Source organism: Gadus morhua, chromosome 12 (genome assembly GCF_902167405.1).
Source record: "Gadus morhua chromosome 12, gadMor3.0, whole genome shotgun sequence".
Lineage (NCBI taxonomy): Eukaryota > Metazoa > Chordata > Actinopteri > Gadiformes > Gadidae > Gadus > Gadus morhua.
In genome coordinates, this window is record NC_044059.1 from 9,803,106 (window position 1) to 9,819,999 (window position 16,894).

General features: G+C 48.7%; 2 protein-coding genes across 2 annotated transcripts; both read right to left on the reverse strand.

Moving 5' to 3' along the window:
* Positions 1-199: 199 nt before the first annotated feature.
* Positions 200-8,420, reverse strand: LOC115555776 (uncharacterized). The gene is made up of 9 exons (XM_030372808.1): positions 8,102-8,420; positions 7,333-7,485; positions 7,098-7,203; positions 6,771-6,891; positions 3,480-6,245; positions 2,900-3,068; positions 2,225-2,387; positions 1,274-1,406; positions 200-526 (listed from the first exon to the last, which is right to left on the reverse strand). The coding sequence occupies exons 1-9, from the start codon at positions 8,164-8,166 to the stop codon at positions 360-362; spliced, it is 3,843 nt and encodes a 1,280-aa protein (XP_030228668.1). The 5' UTR covers positions 8,167-8,420; the 3' UTR covers positions 200-359.
* Positions 8,421-9,257: 837 nt separating this feature from the next.
* Positions 9,258-15,461, reverse strand: LOC115556347 (intestinal-type alkaline phosphatase). Its single transcript, XM_030373550.1, has 11 exons — positions 15,309-15,461; positions 14,675-14,791; positions 13,531-13,646; positions 12,809-12,983; positions 12,280-12,452; positions 11,989-12,114; positions 11,682-11,751; positions 11,331-11,465; positions 10,734-10,925; positions 10,515-10,631; positions 9,258-10,017 (listed from the first exon to the last, which is right to left on the reverse strand). Exons 1-11 carry the CDS (start codon positions 15,385-15,387, stop codon positions 9,743-9,745), a joined length of 1,575 nt encoding a protein of 524 aa, XP_030229410.1. The 5' UTR covers positions 15,388-15,461; the 3' UTR covers positions 9,258-9,742.
* Between the last annotated feature and the right edge of the window lie 1,433 nt (positions 15,462-16,894).

The following is a 16,894-nucleotide window of genomic DNA, read 5'->3' on the forward strand; positions in this document are numbered from 1 at the left end:
ACATTTCCCTGTATGACAAAACAGTTTTCTTTTTAAAAGAAGACATATTATACCAACAGCTGTGAGTGTGATTAGCCTTACAAGCCGTTTCGAAAATCTGCCCCATGTGGCATCGCTAGTGGGCGTGTCCACCTAGAACTGTGCTGGATAGATCAGTCTACCAGCCTACCCATTGGACTGAGGTAAACGTTGCTAATCTATCCAGCACAGATCTAGGCGGACACGCCCACTAGTGATGTCATATGGGGCCGATTTCCGAAACGGCTTGTAAGGCCGATCCCACTCACGGGTGGTATACGAGTCTCCTTTAACCTGAATCAGAAAGTGTTCGTAATTCACCCTCCATCCAGTAGGGGGCGCTACTGTCTGATGTCTGCGGGCCGCAGCTGCCGCTCTCCCTCCGCCAGGAAGATCTGCATGGCCCGGTAGAGCAGGTGCACACCGAGCTCCCGCCTCTTCCTGGCCTGCCAAGTGGAGACCACGCCGTAGTAGTCCCCTCGCTTCTGGTTGGTCAGCATCTTCAGCCCTGCGAGGTCATTGGAGGAGACTTTGGTTAGCTAGTTAGCTACAGCGGCTCACAGGTACAACAATGTACGTTGCATAGTTGGCACAGAAACGGCTAAAATAATACATGACACACTGGAATAATGCTTTATATTTTTGCCTTCATGACGTCACTACTTTAGAAGCTCCTTTGCTTGGGTTGGCTTAGCTAGCGTCGATAGAATGTATCACATCTTGTTTTACAGGTGAGACCAGGTGCAATAATACGTAATGTGGGCGGTAGGGGTGTGGCAAGGGTGTTGACCCCCAGACTAAAAAGGTACTGGGTTCCATCCCCAAGGTCCACCACGGAACAAAAGGGCTGACAAGAACCGCTCTCCTCGGTGACCCTCCCTCCACATGAAGTGGCTTCGACTGAAAAGCGCCTTTCTAACGGGGTGATACTACGCCACCGGGTGTGAGTGTGCTTAGCCATTACAAGCCGTTTACAAAACTGCTCTACCCCGTGCCTTAGTGACATCCCAAGTGGGCGTGTCCACCGTCCTCGATACATGCTTGCTGGGTCGGGACCATTTACGGGTACGCTGGTAGACTGATCCATCCATCACACATCTAGTCGGACACGCCCACTTGTGATGTCACCCAAAACACATGAAAAGGGGCCGACTTTCGGGCTTGCTAATCACACGCACACACCTGGCGGTATAACATCACCCCTTTACTGGAGGAATAAAACATAGGAATAAAACGTGCTACGAGGCACACTGACCGATTGCGTCCACCATGCAGGCCTCGCGGGTGAAGGCCTCCACGGGGATGACGTTCTGGAAGCAGTGCAGGGAGACGACACCCTGGTCCTCGCGCCACACCTGCAGGATGTGCTGCACCTTGGAGCACAGTTTCTGAAGGGGAGGGACCGGAACGAGGTTCGACACAAGAGGATTATCACATTGTGATTAGTATGCAATGATCCCTTTATACACTGTTTTTTTATTTTTTTAACTATTATTTAGTATTGTAGACCTATAAACACACAATTGGGAAAAAAAACATTATTAAACCTCTAATTAGCTTAGTTTAATTTCTTGTTGAATTAAAGTATTCACAGAAACATTGACAGCCAGTGACACCAATGCAATGGAAATCTTCTCCGCTCTCTTTGTTGTATACGGGCAATGGGTTCAGCTAGCAATTGTAAGTGCTTGGTACTTGTTTCCATGAGCATCCTTACTGTACCGACAGTGATTTATCGCTTCTCTTTCTCCAGGCAAATGTACTCATTGTAAGTCGCTTTGGATAAAAGCCTTTGCTAAATGCCCTAAATGTCAATGTAAATTTAAATATTGACGCCATGGGAATGGGAAATATTGCAATGGGAAAGTGGTCTGTCACTTTACCTTCTGCTGCACTAACATTGAATATATTGAGTAATACATATTCATTCATTCATTCATTCATTCAATTCGAAAAAAAAAAAAAGAAAAGTATGACACATCATGAAAAAATACACATAACACAAAACAACAATAATTATAAAGTGTCACAAACAATATTTATAAAATAAATGTAGTATCCGTGTCCAAAAAGGAGTGATAGGAAGCCGAAGCTTATGTATTCCCGCCCCTTGTTCAACTGCTCCTAATTATCTGCTATGCATTTTTCAGTTCACATAGGAAGTCAATGAATGCTGTATTGGATCTCCACGGTGGACGGGCGGTACCTTCGAGGTCTTGTCCCCCTTGAAGTACTCCAGGGCCTCGTACAGGTGGCTGTAGGGCCGCGAGCGCTTGCCCTTCCCCACGTAGAACACAGCGTGCACGAAGGTGTGGAAGCACTCCTGGGGCGACATGCCGCGGCTGCGGAACGGCAGGTTCTTCGTCACCCTGGGAGGACGCCCGGAACATGCGCATTCATGAAGAGGATACCGGGGTGACATGTTCCATCGTTTCACACATAAAGAGAGCCTGACGCTTTTGGTTTGAGGGTTTTAGGGTCATCCATCTAATCTCGGGTACCTCAACTGTTTGCGAGTTATAATCTTAATTCAGCAGCTTATGTTAGAAATGTGAAATTAGTTAAAAATAGAAGTAGCTTAAGTATGCCTACGAGTAGACTTGAAATTGAAGTTCCAACCCAAATGTTTTTTAGGACTCGAACTCGCTTACGACTCCATTGTTAATTTTTTATAATATGTTTTGTATAAGATGACACTCAATAAACTATTTTAGTCGAATTAAATGCATAAATCGGGTCACTACTGTTGTATTTAAAAACAGCCGTGTGTCCGGCCAATCAAAACCGCTGATCTAATACGGGGCGGGTTTAACACGATGACTGAACAGAGTAGTGCCCTATGGGGGCTCTGTTGAGCCCTGAGGGACAGCGGGTGACTGACCGGGGGTCCAGAAGCAGGTAGTTGAAGCTGGACTTGATGACCCCCTCCCTCCACTTCTTGTTCTGGTCGGGCTGGTCGAACTGCTGGCAGAGCTCCATCTCGGCCGCGTGGCAGTCGGGGAGGTCAAAGGTCCTCAGGGCCCTGCTCAGCTCCACACTGTAGCCTGAGTCTGAACCAGAGCCGAGACATTACTCAGTTTAATGTACAGGCATTATATTGTATTGGTATAGCCTTCATGCATTACAGACTCAATGGGCGTAACACTTTCACAGACATTGACAAATAGTTATATTCCAGTATATTCCAAGAAAACGAAAGAATGCAATGTGTGACTGGTCTCATAGCCTTTACTTACTTAGCCTTTATTTTTTATTTTTTTTTACGTTATTTGACTATTCGATCATTTTGAAATGTAACCTAGTATAAAATCAAATCAATTCGCAAAAAAAATCATTAATTTTCTGTAAAATGAATGATTTTATAGAAATTGGCATAGGATTTCCCCTTGTAAATTTGGTTTGTGTAGAACCGAATATCGGTTGTTATGGAAACGTGACGTCCCACTTTCAAAATCACCTACCTGTGTGCGTGTGGTCCGGCTGCTTGAGCTGCTGCTGAGGCCTCGCCTGCGAGTTCGACTCCAGGACGAGACGACGGAGCCTCTTCATGTACACGGGCCGGGTCCGAGTGCTGATGGGCCCCGGGCTCTCCCCCAGCGCCACCAGCCGGCGCCTCAGCTCCTTGTCCGTTATCCCCAGGGTGTCCGGCAACGCTCGGCCACCCTTCACCTCTTCCTCTCTCTTCGTCCTCTCCTCCTCCTCCTTCGCCTCCTCCTCCTCCTCCTCCTTCTTCTTCTTCTTCTGCAGCTGCGCCGCCTCCTCCTCACCCCCCCTCCTCAGCGGCGCCTGGTTCTCCTTGCCCCCCTTGGCCCCCATCACATCGGCCCTCAGGGACCTCCAGTCGTACAGCACCGTCTCCTCCGCCCCGGGCTCCCCGCCGCCGCTGCCGCCGCTCAGGCTGCTGCTGCACAGGGAGGCGTTGGCCCTGGGGGGGATGTGCGTCTCGATCAGCTCGTGGCCCTGCTCCGTGTCCGTGTAGAGGTACTCCACGGGCTCCTCCGGGGGCGGGGCGGCGGGCCGCCCCCCGGGGGTGTAGGCCCGGGGGTGGCGGTCGGGGGCCAGGTGGCCCTGGGACCGGCGGAGGCCCAGCGACAGCCGGCTCATGCTGAACCTGGGGGTGCAGCCCGTGGCGCCCGGGGTGACGGGGGTGTCGGAGGAGCCCTCCCGGGGCCTCCTCGGGGAGAAGTAGCACGAGCTGGCGGACGACGAGCCCGTCGGAGAGGAGGAGGAGGTGGTGCTGCAGCTGGGGTCGACGTCGGTGTCGCTGCCCTCCGTGATCCAGGGATTCCCTCTGCTCCCCGGGACTTCCTGCCGCGGATTCACCGCGTCGGAGCTCGTCCGGTCGTCGGTCAGAAACTCCTCCTCCTCCTCTTCTCTGATCTCGTGACACACCACCTTGGGCGCGTAGGACTTGAGGTAATCCTCACAGTGAAGGCTCTGCGAGTCCGGCTGCCTCTCCAGAATGAGGGTGTCGGGCAGACTCTGCGACGGCTCAGCCCCGCCCCGCGGGAGGATAAAGGTGTCCGCCTGGCTGTCGCTCAGCCCCGAGCTGGACCGCGACGACTGGAGGTCGGAGGTCAAGGAGCTCCCTGGGAGATCCCTGCTGCCGTCGCCCCTCGGTTGGGCGTAGCCGCGCGGGCGCGGGCTGTGGTAGAACACGTCGTCGCTGCTCTGAGACCGGGGCGTCTTGCGGCCGGTTCTGACCGGCGTGGGCAGCGTCGCCTCGAAGAGGGACGCGTCGGAGAGGAGGCTCTCCAGGGTCCGGCCGCCGCCGCCGCCGCCGCTGCACCTCACCGAGCAGCGGCTCAGCCTGGACCGGGTCCGGCCCGTCACGAACGGGCTCGGGGTGAAGGGGGTGTCGGGGTCTTCGGGGGGGCCCCCGGCCGCTTGGGCGACGGGACTGCGGCGGGCTCGGGCGGTGGCTTCATCGCCGACACCGTCGGCGTCCTCATTCGCGCTATTGACCGCCTTTTCTGAAACGTCCCGAGGGGGTTCGGGTTCAGAGTCGGTGGCAGGCGGTTGGTCGGACCGGCTGGGTTTGCCCGCCCGGGCTGGTACTTCCTCTGCTCTGTCCAGCTTTGACTCCGCCTCCTGTTCAGGTTGGTCTTCCGGTGTCGGCGCTCCCTCCCTCGCTTCCTCGGAGGAGGAGGAGGCGGAGCGGCTGGACGGTACGAGGCCTCCGTGGGCCGTGGTGTAGTGGGCAGTCGTGTAATGGTCGCTGTCACAGCTGCTGTAGTGACTCCCACTGCTGCTGCCGCCGCCGCCGCCGCCGCCGCCGCCGCCGCCGCCACCGCCGCCGCCAGGGACACCACCGGGGGGCTGTTCCGCCGCCTGGGTCTGACGTCCGACCTCCACCTCCTCCCTCTCCTCCTCCTCCTCCTCCTCGTCGTCTGTCTCCTCGCCCCCGGCCATACGGAAGTTACTCATCACCGTTTTCTCCATGTCCCCCTCTGTGTCTTCGCCGCAGTCCCAGTCAAACACGTGCACGTGGTCGGGCGAGGTCACGTCGATGCCCTGCCGTTGCAAGACGGTCACCAGGCGCTCAGAGCTCAGAAAGTCGGCGTCCTGGGAGGAGTCAAAGGGCGCCGTGTCGAACGCAGGCTCAGAGGAGACCGGCCTGGAAACGGGGAAATACTCGGCCGCCTCGCGGAAGCTGACGCTCTTGCGGCCCGCTCGCCTGGAGGGGCCGGCGACGGCGACCGCCGGAGCGTCTCCGTTTATGGCCGAAAGTCGGCCCTCAAGCCCTAGAGGGTGTGAGCTCCCGCTTTGGAACGGAGCCTCAACATTATGATAGGGCGGAACGGGCCCCGCCGTAGACATGCGCGTGCTCGACAGGAGCGACGGGCCCTCCAAGGGGTTTGGCGCCCACGTGACGTCCCCCAACGACACGTCCTCTTCGGGAGCCGGCCTGTCGGAGGCGCAGCCCACCGTGGACACGCGGGTGCTGGACAGAAACGAGGGTCCGTCGCCGCACGCCCACTCTTTGTTTGGGTTCCAGTCTCGGCCCGGACCCCCGGCCCCGGTGGGGTTGGCGTCGCCCTGGCCGTTCGAGGGCCCCCGTCTCCACCAGGGGGTGGGTTGGCTCGGTGCCCGGTGGTCGAACAGGGCAGAGTGTCTGGTGCTGCTCAGCGGGTCGTCGCCAAAGTCGCTGATCATGGAGGAGCGCGAGCTGAGGCTGGTCTCTGAGTCGGGGTAGCTCGACACGTCCGTCTGGTCTGAGTATAGAGCTGGGGAGACAGCGATGAAGAATGGATAAGAGAAAATAATTCTAGAACAACGGCGTTCCTGCTAGGGGCTTTCCTAACAATTTTTGACTTTTTCGTTTTTCCCATCGAAAAACATCAGACTGCTAATTTCTCAGATGATGAGAAAAGAGCCCCGAAACCAAACGAAATGACCATCAAAACCAAGTACTATTCATTTTTTGTAATTGAAGATAAATGAGTCCAAGCATCTAATACTAAATAACTCATTTAAGATCCAGCTCGTGATCCAACTCCTTACAATTACAATTAGGGGCATTTTGCAGACGCTTTTATCCAAAGCGACTTACATCAGTTAACACACACATTGACACAACGACGGCAGAGTCAAACCTGCAAGGCGACAGCCAGCTCATCAGGAGTAGTTAGGGTTAAGTGTCTTGCTCAGGGACACATCAACACTCAGGGGGATCGAACTAGCAACCTGTCGGTTACAAGACAGCTGCTCTACCTCCTGAGCTAAGCCGACCCCCCACCCCGATGCCTTACAGTATTGGAAACAGGTCAGGTCCTCTTCGCCGTCTGCGGACTGTGTCTGGTGGCTCTGGAGGAGTTGGGCACACTTGCGGTTGTCCTGTTGCTCTGCAAACTGCCCCGGAGTGTTCCCATCCTGCCCCCGGTGGAAGATACAACAGATGTAAGCAGCAAATCAATATCTGTGCGAGTTGATTCATTAAGGCGCTGGTGAGGTTGGTTCCGCCCACAGAAATGACACGCCCACAGAAATGACAAAACATCTTCCTTATGCAGAGCAAAAAATACGAGACTGGTCCCAGTGTAAGTATTTCACATGCAGCTAAAGAACCCCTTTCTGACCTGGTCGGTAACATTGGGGTTCCCTCCATTGGCCAACAGCAGCTTGACGTTTTGGTAACACCCCCACAGCGCAGCCACATGGAGGGGTGTAAGACCCTCGGAAGACCTGGAGCCACAACACAACACAACACAAACCATCGCCGTCACCACCCGCACCACACGAAGTGTCCTTCAAATCGACGTCAACAACACTGCGAGTGGACAACGAAACCCAATGAAACGCCATCATGCCTACCTGGCGTTGGGGTCCACTCCGTGCTGGAGCAGCAGCTTCAGGCAACGGATGCTCTTCTCCGTCTCCTTCCCCACGGCCAGGTGCACCGCCGCCACGCCCCTGGCGCCCACCACGTCGGCCCTGGCGCCCTGCGAGAGCAGCACCTGCACAGACCTGCCGGACCAACAGAGGGAACAGAGAGGGGCGTTTTAACCAGGTTGGTCGGTTCTGCAACAGTGTCTGTTGTGTCCGGATTGTCCCATTTCAAACTCGTACTTCTTAGTGAAATATGTGCACGATTTGATTAGTATCTAAAAGGTGATCTGCGTTTTGTCACAACAACAAAAGTTTGGATTTATGAATCTGCGTTTCATAAAACCAAAAGGCATTTTGATCGAAAGGTTTCCTTTGAGGAACAATATAATGAGATGATCACCATTAAACTGTCAGATAAGGCATACATGTTCATATGGAGGGCCCTTTGTACAGTAGTCAGGAGTGAGGAAACTATTCCAATGATCAAAACCCTTGAATAGCTGACCATCGCTGACCATTGAACATGTTTGAAGTAAATAGCTCTTTGTTTCAGGCTTGGTGGAGAACATGTTATAAGGAACATCCTTATACCAAGTGAATGAATGGCTCGCCATTCATTCACTGTTTAAAGTCAGGTAAAAAGATCTTCGTTCAGGCTTGGTGGAGACCGTGTTACAAGGATGTTTAAAGCACAGAGATTGAATACAGAGAGCACATGTCGGGGGACGATCAATAAGGCACCACAATACTTCACCTTGGGTCCTCATCCTTCACGGCTTTACACAGTTGGCTCCCCAGTCTCTTCTTATTTTGGTCCATTGTTATCGTCACACGCACTCTACGTAGTCTCAGATCGCAACATTATCTTTACCCATAGACTGGGAAGAAAGCTAACATGATGCCGATTAATACGGATAAACGTTAACGGACGAGTTTCTCGTGGATAATTGAAGGACAACGATAGCATGCGTCCACTGAACGAGCTATTCAATGTTTATTATTAATCCCATGATCTTTTGTTATTGTCAGAGCTTGCCCTGTGGTTAAACTTCCCTCCAAGCCCTCGGCCCCGTCCTTCCGCGCTCCCCATTGGTCAATCAGGCGGAAGTTCCGCCCTTTCCGGTAGAGCCCACGGGACCGATGAATGTATGAATATGAATGGATTTCAAATGAGAGAAAGTAATTATCTTCTGGTCCCAGTCTTTTTGTGCCCCGGATTACACATATGTTGTTTGCGGATTTAAATGATAATTTTCCATGTCAGGAGTTTGACCATTTATTGGGCAATTGTTCGGTTAAACGCTTTAGAGAAAACACAATGAGAATGACTACGCGTCTCGTATGTGACGTAACCCTCCCTGAGACTGGCGTGGACAAGACCGACAATCTCCCCATCGGTATAACTGAAAATATACACATGCCCCGACATATAATGGTTTTCACCTCTTTCTATGCTGTTATCCTCCCCTTGGAAAAAAGTGGTGAAGTGGAGCAGAGAGATCGCCATGTCTGTATAAAGTGGTGGTGACGTATTTCATTCGCGTCGAGAGCCCCGAGGGGCTGTAGCATGGACATAATAAAGGATAAAGGGCTGTAGTCCACAAAGCGGCCTCACACCAAACATAACATTATCAAACTTCGCAAAATTATTTTGTTTTCTTTGCATGAAAAATTATAATTTTAATCCACAGACCACATATGTGTAATCCAGGGCATATAAAGACTAGGACCAGAAAATAATTACTTTCTCTCCATTGATACCCATTCTAATTTTCCTAGCCCAAAGGTCCCATGGGGGTCTCCCGGAAGGGGCGGACTTACGAGCTTTACGGGTCGCGTCAACTGCTTGAGACAATTCAGACCAAACTGACACATGGGTTGCAACACATTTTAAAAAGTTAGATGCTTTCTGTCGGTCAAATCTGTGTTTTATTGGAGGAGTCGCATCGTCATGTAGCCTAGGTACAAGCATGCTTGCAGTTAAATAAAATAGCACGATCATTGCATCTCCTTTATTCAACACATTTAAGAGTTCATATATTGATGCTCAATATGGTTGATGTGCAGATATTATTGAAGCTAATCTCCTTAGGATGGGTCCTCTCTCTCTCTCTCTCTCTCTCTCTCTCTCTCTCTCTCTCTCTCTCTCTCTCTCTCTCTCTCTCTCGTCACAATTTTATTCTAGAAATCTAGTAACCACGTCACTATGTTACGACGAAGTTTAAAGCAAAAATATAAAACAAAGAACAACATAACTGTGAATAACCCCCGACTCATCGAACCAAGACGGTGCGCAGATCCACAGTGTTCAACATAGCGCTGGATAATTACAGAATTTAAAAAATAATTTATTCACAAAACGGACCAACTACAGACCGCGCATGCGCGCGTCTAGCTAGCCCGAGCGGCAGGAGACGAGGGCTAGAAGGAGGCTCATGAGGACCAGCACGGAGCTGGGGTGGAGGCACACAGAGTGGTTGTCCTCCAGGTCACACTTCTCGTAGGGCGGCAGGCAGGCGGCGTAGGCCAGGACGTGGGCTATGTAACTCTGCTCCTGCACCCCGTGGAACAGGTGCGCCATGGGGCCCTTGGCGAAGATGGGCACGTCCTCGATGCCGTGCGTCTCTGAGTTCTTCGGGACGGGGGCCTGCTGGTGGTACTCTGGTTCAGCTAGGGAGGGGGAAGGCAAGGGTTCATTTTATAAACTGGGCAAAAAACTAAATTGCACAAATGGGTGGGATTTCTCTTTTACGTATATAAGGTAAAATAAGATGAAGCTTTATTAATTGCCATGAGGGGAGCATCTTGTGTAGCCGCACAGCAGCAGTTAAAGAAGAGATACAAGATAAGAAAAAGAAAAAGTAGTGCTAAAGTAGGCCTAATGCTGAGGAAAACTACAATAGATGCTAAACTAAGGTCAAACTTAAATTATGTGTATCCAAAAGCCAGTACAAGTGTCCAAAAGCGTTGTTTATTGATGATAATAATAATAATAATAATAATAATAATAATATAAAAGACTGAATAATGATACATTACAATAGTACTAGGCCTACTATCGATATAAAGTTGATGAGGCATGAATGGCAAACGGAACGACATGTCTGTTGAACCACAAGATGGTGCCACTGCTGCACATCGTAGCGTTTCTGAAACGAAACACTTACCTGCAACGGTCGCGTTGACATCTGGCCGGATGCCGTTCTTAATCTGGTAGCCCGGTCCGTTCCCATAGACAGCGGTGGTGAAGTGCTTCTTGTCGGTAGCCAACTCTCGGGACACACCTTCAATCATTTAGAGTAGTGCAGCTTTCACTCAAACGATACTCCAATCATTCACTCAACATTTTGGACACAAAATGATTCGATTCGTATCGATCATCCTACCGAAAACAGAGTTCCCCCGCTGAGAATGTCCCCCGAATGCGAAGACATGGGAGTGATCGGCCGTGACCACGGTGAGGGTGTCCTTCTCGCTGGTCAACTGGGCAGCCCTTTCGATGGCCCGGTCAAACTCCACCGCCTCGGTGAGGGCTCGCTGGGCATTACCGTCATGGTGACCGTGGTCGATTCTCCCCCTTGGAAACACAGAGGAGAGAAAACTACTTTATGAAATACCGTGAGCGCTAAGGGTTCTGGAGGATTTAGCAGAAGCTTGTATCCGAGGCGACTTGCATGAAGCGAGGCAGAGAACAATCAAAGCTTACAACCTATATCCGAGTACTTTTTCCATAAGCAAGTTAGCACAGGTACCGTACGCCTAATATATATTTCATCTAAGAGTGGAAAGATCAAGACCCACAATTCTGAGAATGAAAATATCAAAATAGTGTGGAATTATGTTACACTCACTACAATAGGCCACTTATACTTTTTACTCAATATACTCAGCCTGTATTTCCCCAAGAGGAGTTTGGGATTGTTAAACATTCGATTAGATCTTTACTGCTATTTTAAATGTTGCAAGACTCTTTTAGTACTTATCTTCCACAAACAGGTAGAAACCTTTTGGGTTCCTCTTGAGGATCTTGATGGCTTTCTCCATCATTTGCGTGAGCGAGGGGTCAGTGGTCGTGTCACGTTTATTCTCATACTGGCAGTCTTTGGGCTCAAACAGACCTTTAACCAGAACATGATATTGATTAGATGTCTATTAGAACAGTAAAGCATGTGAATCCGTATCAAATCTGTGACATTATCTGTACAGCCATACAATCCGAACAATGACAAGATGGTACAATGTAATTATCGCAACGGGAATACAACATTCTATTATTTTATGTCTCAGCAATCTTTTTTAATTAATTGCGATTCGATGAGGAAAAATTCTCCCACCCATTAGAAAGTCTGTTTTTGAAGCATCGACTGCATCCAATCCCTCCTTGTTCACCACATATTTGGCATTCTGCACAAAAACCATGAGATTAGGATTCAAAAAGAGACTTTGACTGGCTGTAGATACGTTTATAACTTTAAAGCAAACCAAATATTGGACCTTATTGTGTACTTTATTTTTGCTAATAGTCAATAACTGTTATTATTAGGCTTAGTATTGTTATTATTATAATTTAATCGATCAAACACAGCACTTCATAAAAATCAGTCAGTTTAGAGCCTAATCATTGAGCAAAAGAGGAGTTACCTTCTTTCCTTGAAGCCACTCCTTGACGAGATCCTTTCCATCACTACGTTCTCCAAAGTATGTTGGATACTCTGGATCGGCTGTGATGTTGCTGAACATGTACTGACGCCCTCCTCCGAGAATGACCTTGGTAATGGAACCCCAGATGGCAAATAGTACACAAATACGTAGATATATATAGGCCTACTTCCAACTATTTTTGTGCCTCAAAGTGTGCACCTGCTTACAAATCACTTTGTAATATCATGTGTCAGTTCTGACAATCGCCTTTTACTTTAGTCCTCCTCTTACATTTATTTCTGTGTTCTTGATCAGTTGCCAGGCGATGTCGCGGCAGCCGTTTCTAACGGCGTCGGGGGGGAGCTCGATGTCGCTGTACCAGCCACGGTCGGGTGTGTGGGCGTAGTTCGCCCCGGGGGACGCGTGCTGCACGCGGGTGGTGGTGACGATGCCCACGGACTTCCCTGCGAACACACGGCAGACGCGTCCACTCAGGATAAACATTAATACCGGACAAGCTGACGTTGTTGTTGTGGTTCTAAATAACTGATAGACAGAGATACACATAGATACACAAAGAGATGGACAGATTAGACAGACAGACGGAACGATTGGCTCGATCCATTACATTGAATGATGGATGAATTGGTGGATAGATGGATCGATAAATGATGGATTGATAACCAAACAAACACATAGATAGATAGACAGTTGGACAGACAGATCGTTTTTCAGGATGTTTGGACCTTCTGCCCAACAGTCTAGCTACTGACCCTAACCCTAACCCCCCCCCCCCCCCCCCCCCCCCCGAGTCCGGTACCTGCCATCTTGGCTCTGTGGAGCACGGACACCACGTCGTTGTCAGCGTTGCCGCTGCACTTCCCTCGCTCGATCATAGCGGAGACGCCCAGCGTGCCGTAGTTGGCCTTCACACCGCACAGGTACGCCGTGGCCGTGCCCGCGCTGTCCGGCATCTGCTGGTTCACGTTGTACGTCTGCACAGAGACATCATTCGGAGTCATCGGATTGTTTGGAAGCAGTTTCAAATATAGGCTATATCTGCCTTTTGACGATACCAGATTTAACGTTTGGACTCCATTGAAGCATTTGGGTCAGCTCAGCTAAGAAGGTAGAGCGGGTCGACTGGTAACCGGAAGGTTGCTAGTTCGATCCCCGGCTTCTGCTAGCCTAGCTGGAGTGTTGAGGTGTCCCTGAGCGAGACACGTCGACCTAACTCCTCCCGACGAGCTGGCTGTCGCCTTGCATGGTTGACTCCTCCGTCTGTGTGTGAATGTGTGTGAACCTCATAGGTTGCTTTGGATAAAAGCGTCTACTAAATGTTAAAGTAAATATTAGATTCCACTCCATAGGAATTGGTTAGGTGAAAAAGTGATTTCCCATTTCGGTGGTGACTATAAGTTGTTGTATTTGAAGTATATATAGCTTTGACTTTACTTTGAACGTTCTTCATTGTACAGGATGACCACGTGTTACACACTGCACAGTCGGTACGTCGAGCACGGCTGTTGGACAACACCGTACCTTGGACAAGGCCAGGTACGGGAAAGTATCCATGGCCAGGCTGGTCTCCTCCCCGTTGAACCCCGCCAACTGGCCTTTGAGTATCCTGGTAGCGGTCACCGTGGTTACGCCCATTCCTGCGAAGAGGAGATGCAAGCCTTAGCGCAGGTTCTACCAGGAGGACTCGACTCACACGCGCCAGTTTGCCAATCAGAAATCACCAATCACCTGCCTGCACCTGCTTTATAAAGTGTAGTCTAGTAGTAACACACGTTCTTTGCTGCATAGATATTTTGTTCGATTGCTCCCCCTTCCATTCCACCACCACCAGGTGTGCCCCAGTCTACCGGCCCAGTGGAAGGCTCCGCCCCTGCTAGTCCTGGAAGGATATGCCGAGTCCACACGTCGTCCTGGATCCGTGACGGGGCTCACGCCAAATCCTTATCATGCATCATATTCTCTCTTATGTTATCATTCAAAACAAATCTTTATTCGCGTTTATTGGTGAATGAGTCTTCATGGGAGAACAGTTAATTCTCACTGTCAACGTCACAGAGAGAGTGTAAGGTGCAACGCTGTTTGGCTTGTGTCTTGTGAGAGTGCACGTGATCACTGCTCTGGCTGTGACCTGACGTGCACGGCTGAGGAGAGTGCATAGGTATAGGTGTGCGTGTATGTGTGTGTGTGTGTGTGAGAGAGAGAGAAATGGCCTTCCATTTAAGTAAAAAAACGCGATAACTCAGTGGGGAAAAAGTTTCAATACATCTTGTAAATAATAAATGTGTTTCCGGTAACAGGATATCAAATATATAATGGGAGGACATAACCCAAATAAAGGAATCCCCAATGACTCTCACCCTGACATCTTATATAGTAGTAATATACTAAAGTGCTATTGGCGTCACAAAACAGGGTCAATCAACATACTTCATCATTCATTTGCCAAAACAAAAAAACAAACACATACACATGTGCACGCCACACACACACACAGGGACAGACAGACACACATACACACACACATACACGTAAAGCAGTTCACAGTGCTGCTATTTATCCACAATAGCTACAGCAGTGCAGCATGTTCTCCTTAAAAATGCTATCGCTTTTTCATCTCCCGTATCACCATCCGTCTATGTCTCTCGTCCCTGTGCCCGCGACTCACCGTCTCCCAGGAAGAGGACGAGGTTCTTGGCCTTGCCCACGATGGGGGTCATTCTGAGGGACACGTCTATAGCATCCCGGCCCATCGTGTTCCAGTACCACGGGTGAAGCTCTTGCTCTGGGAACAGTGTGTGGTTAACAGTTTATCACCTTTTTTCTGATCCACCGGATAGTGGATGGACGACAGATACGCAGACTGTATCAGTGGGCTCTGTTGTTTAGTTTCTCCTACATTTTGCTCAGTTTGTATTTGAAGCAAATTGAATATTTTGCGTATGGGTCAGTCTGATAGCGATGCTAACCAAGAATTCAAGCAAATCTTTAGCATTCATTGTTCAATGTAACCTTTCCTATTTGTGTTATTTTTTTGTAATTAAGTTTTATGTATGTAGTTAGTGGAGTGCTTCTGTGATCATAATGAACATAACTAAACAAATGTTTACCGTAGCAACCAACAAGTCATCATAATGTACAATTTGTATTCCATTAATCAAACTATTTTTAATCATACTATTGAACCTAAGTATGTGAATATTTTAAATGGCCTTACATTTTTAAATAACATTTAAAAAAAACATACCTGTCAATAAGACACACATTAATGGGCTTCTTGATTTTGGGCTAGTCAACCTTACCTGGAATAATGGCCCAAGTCCATTGCACAGACAGAAACAAAAGTAATCCAAACTGAACAAAGTTGTGTAGGCCTGCCATTGTGCTGTCTATACGTTATAATAAAAGCGTGCCTAACATAATGATGCAGGAGCAATGCTTGTGGCCACTTTATAACCACAGCCTGGGTTCGAAGTTCAAATTGGAAGGCTTCCTCCCTCATCCTTAGATAAATCCGGGCCGAGATTCATTGTCAAATGTTGTACTAGAGAATCATAGAAAAATATTCGCTATGTATACCAATACATACATCGTTTTATTCTATATATGTATCAATGTTTACATTCTGCATTGAGGGGTCAATACGGTATAGATGGAGAGATGTGGTTGAGCAATTTTGACAACTTTCTTATTCAAAAAGAAAAGGCTGCCTGATTCAATATTAGTGTGCAAAGAGGCTGAAGACTAGATATGCTTTCGTAGGGGCTTCGATTCTCGTTTGGCCGAGACTTATGGTTTATCATGGCCATGCATTGGTCCGACCACTTGGACCGAAATAACAAATACTTTCATTATTTTCATCCTGTCCTACATTTAAAAGGGCTTTGTGCTTAAAAGAGATGCTAAGTAAGTAAGGAAGCAGTTAACTATCTAGTTGTATAACCTTAACTAACCTTGAAGAGGAACTAACCACAAAACCTGTTGATGTGCTTCATACTCTTTTAATATATTTTTCAAAGAGCAACACATTAAAGAAACGATAAACTTTGTAATAACTTTGCTATTAGCTTGTGAGATCTACATTTACATGCAGTTTGTCAGACCATTTGTCATTATCAAGGAAAACAAAATAATATTGTTACAAGGTCCATTTTACACTCAAACTAGGTGACTTTTATTGGGCTCTTCCAGACAAGGACTCAGGATAGTTATGTTGAATCCGGTTTATTGTGAAGTTTGTAGGTTCAAGTTTGTAGATCTCTCCCTGATTGTGTGTGGAGATGGCTGGTTTGACATGTGCAAGCTGGTTACTCAATGTATAACAGGTGTGCACATTGAGTCCTCAGACCCAGCACCAGAGTCCAATCCGACGGCGCCAGGGGAGGCTGCCTCAACCAGCCATCATCCACACACACTCCCACAGTTATCTATTTCAATCGATATATTGTTATTATTGATCATTATCATTGGAGCCTGTTTTCCTTGCAACTTCTAAGTGCTACTTAGGGCTTCTGAGGTATCTTGGCCTTATAAAATACGCACTGACGATCTTTTAATTATGATAATCGTAATGATTTATGGCCACATAATTGCTTTTGTGTGTGTGTGTGTGTGTGCGTGTGTGCGTGCGTGCGTGCGTGCGCGTGCGTGTGTGTGCATCAAAATTGACATACCAATGCATCCACCATGGATACAAACTGTTATATGAGGCATAATGTATCATAGGGTTATTCAATAAAACCAATGATATCTTTACATTATTGGGACTGGTGTTCCATTACATTGAACGAATAATATACAAATGTCTTGTAGAGCCAAAGAGTAACATCAACAGGCAGAGACGTTATTGTGAGAGGCCTAGAACTAGACTTTGCCTACTGTATCAGAC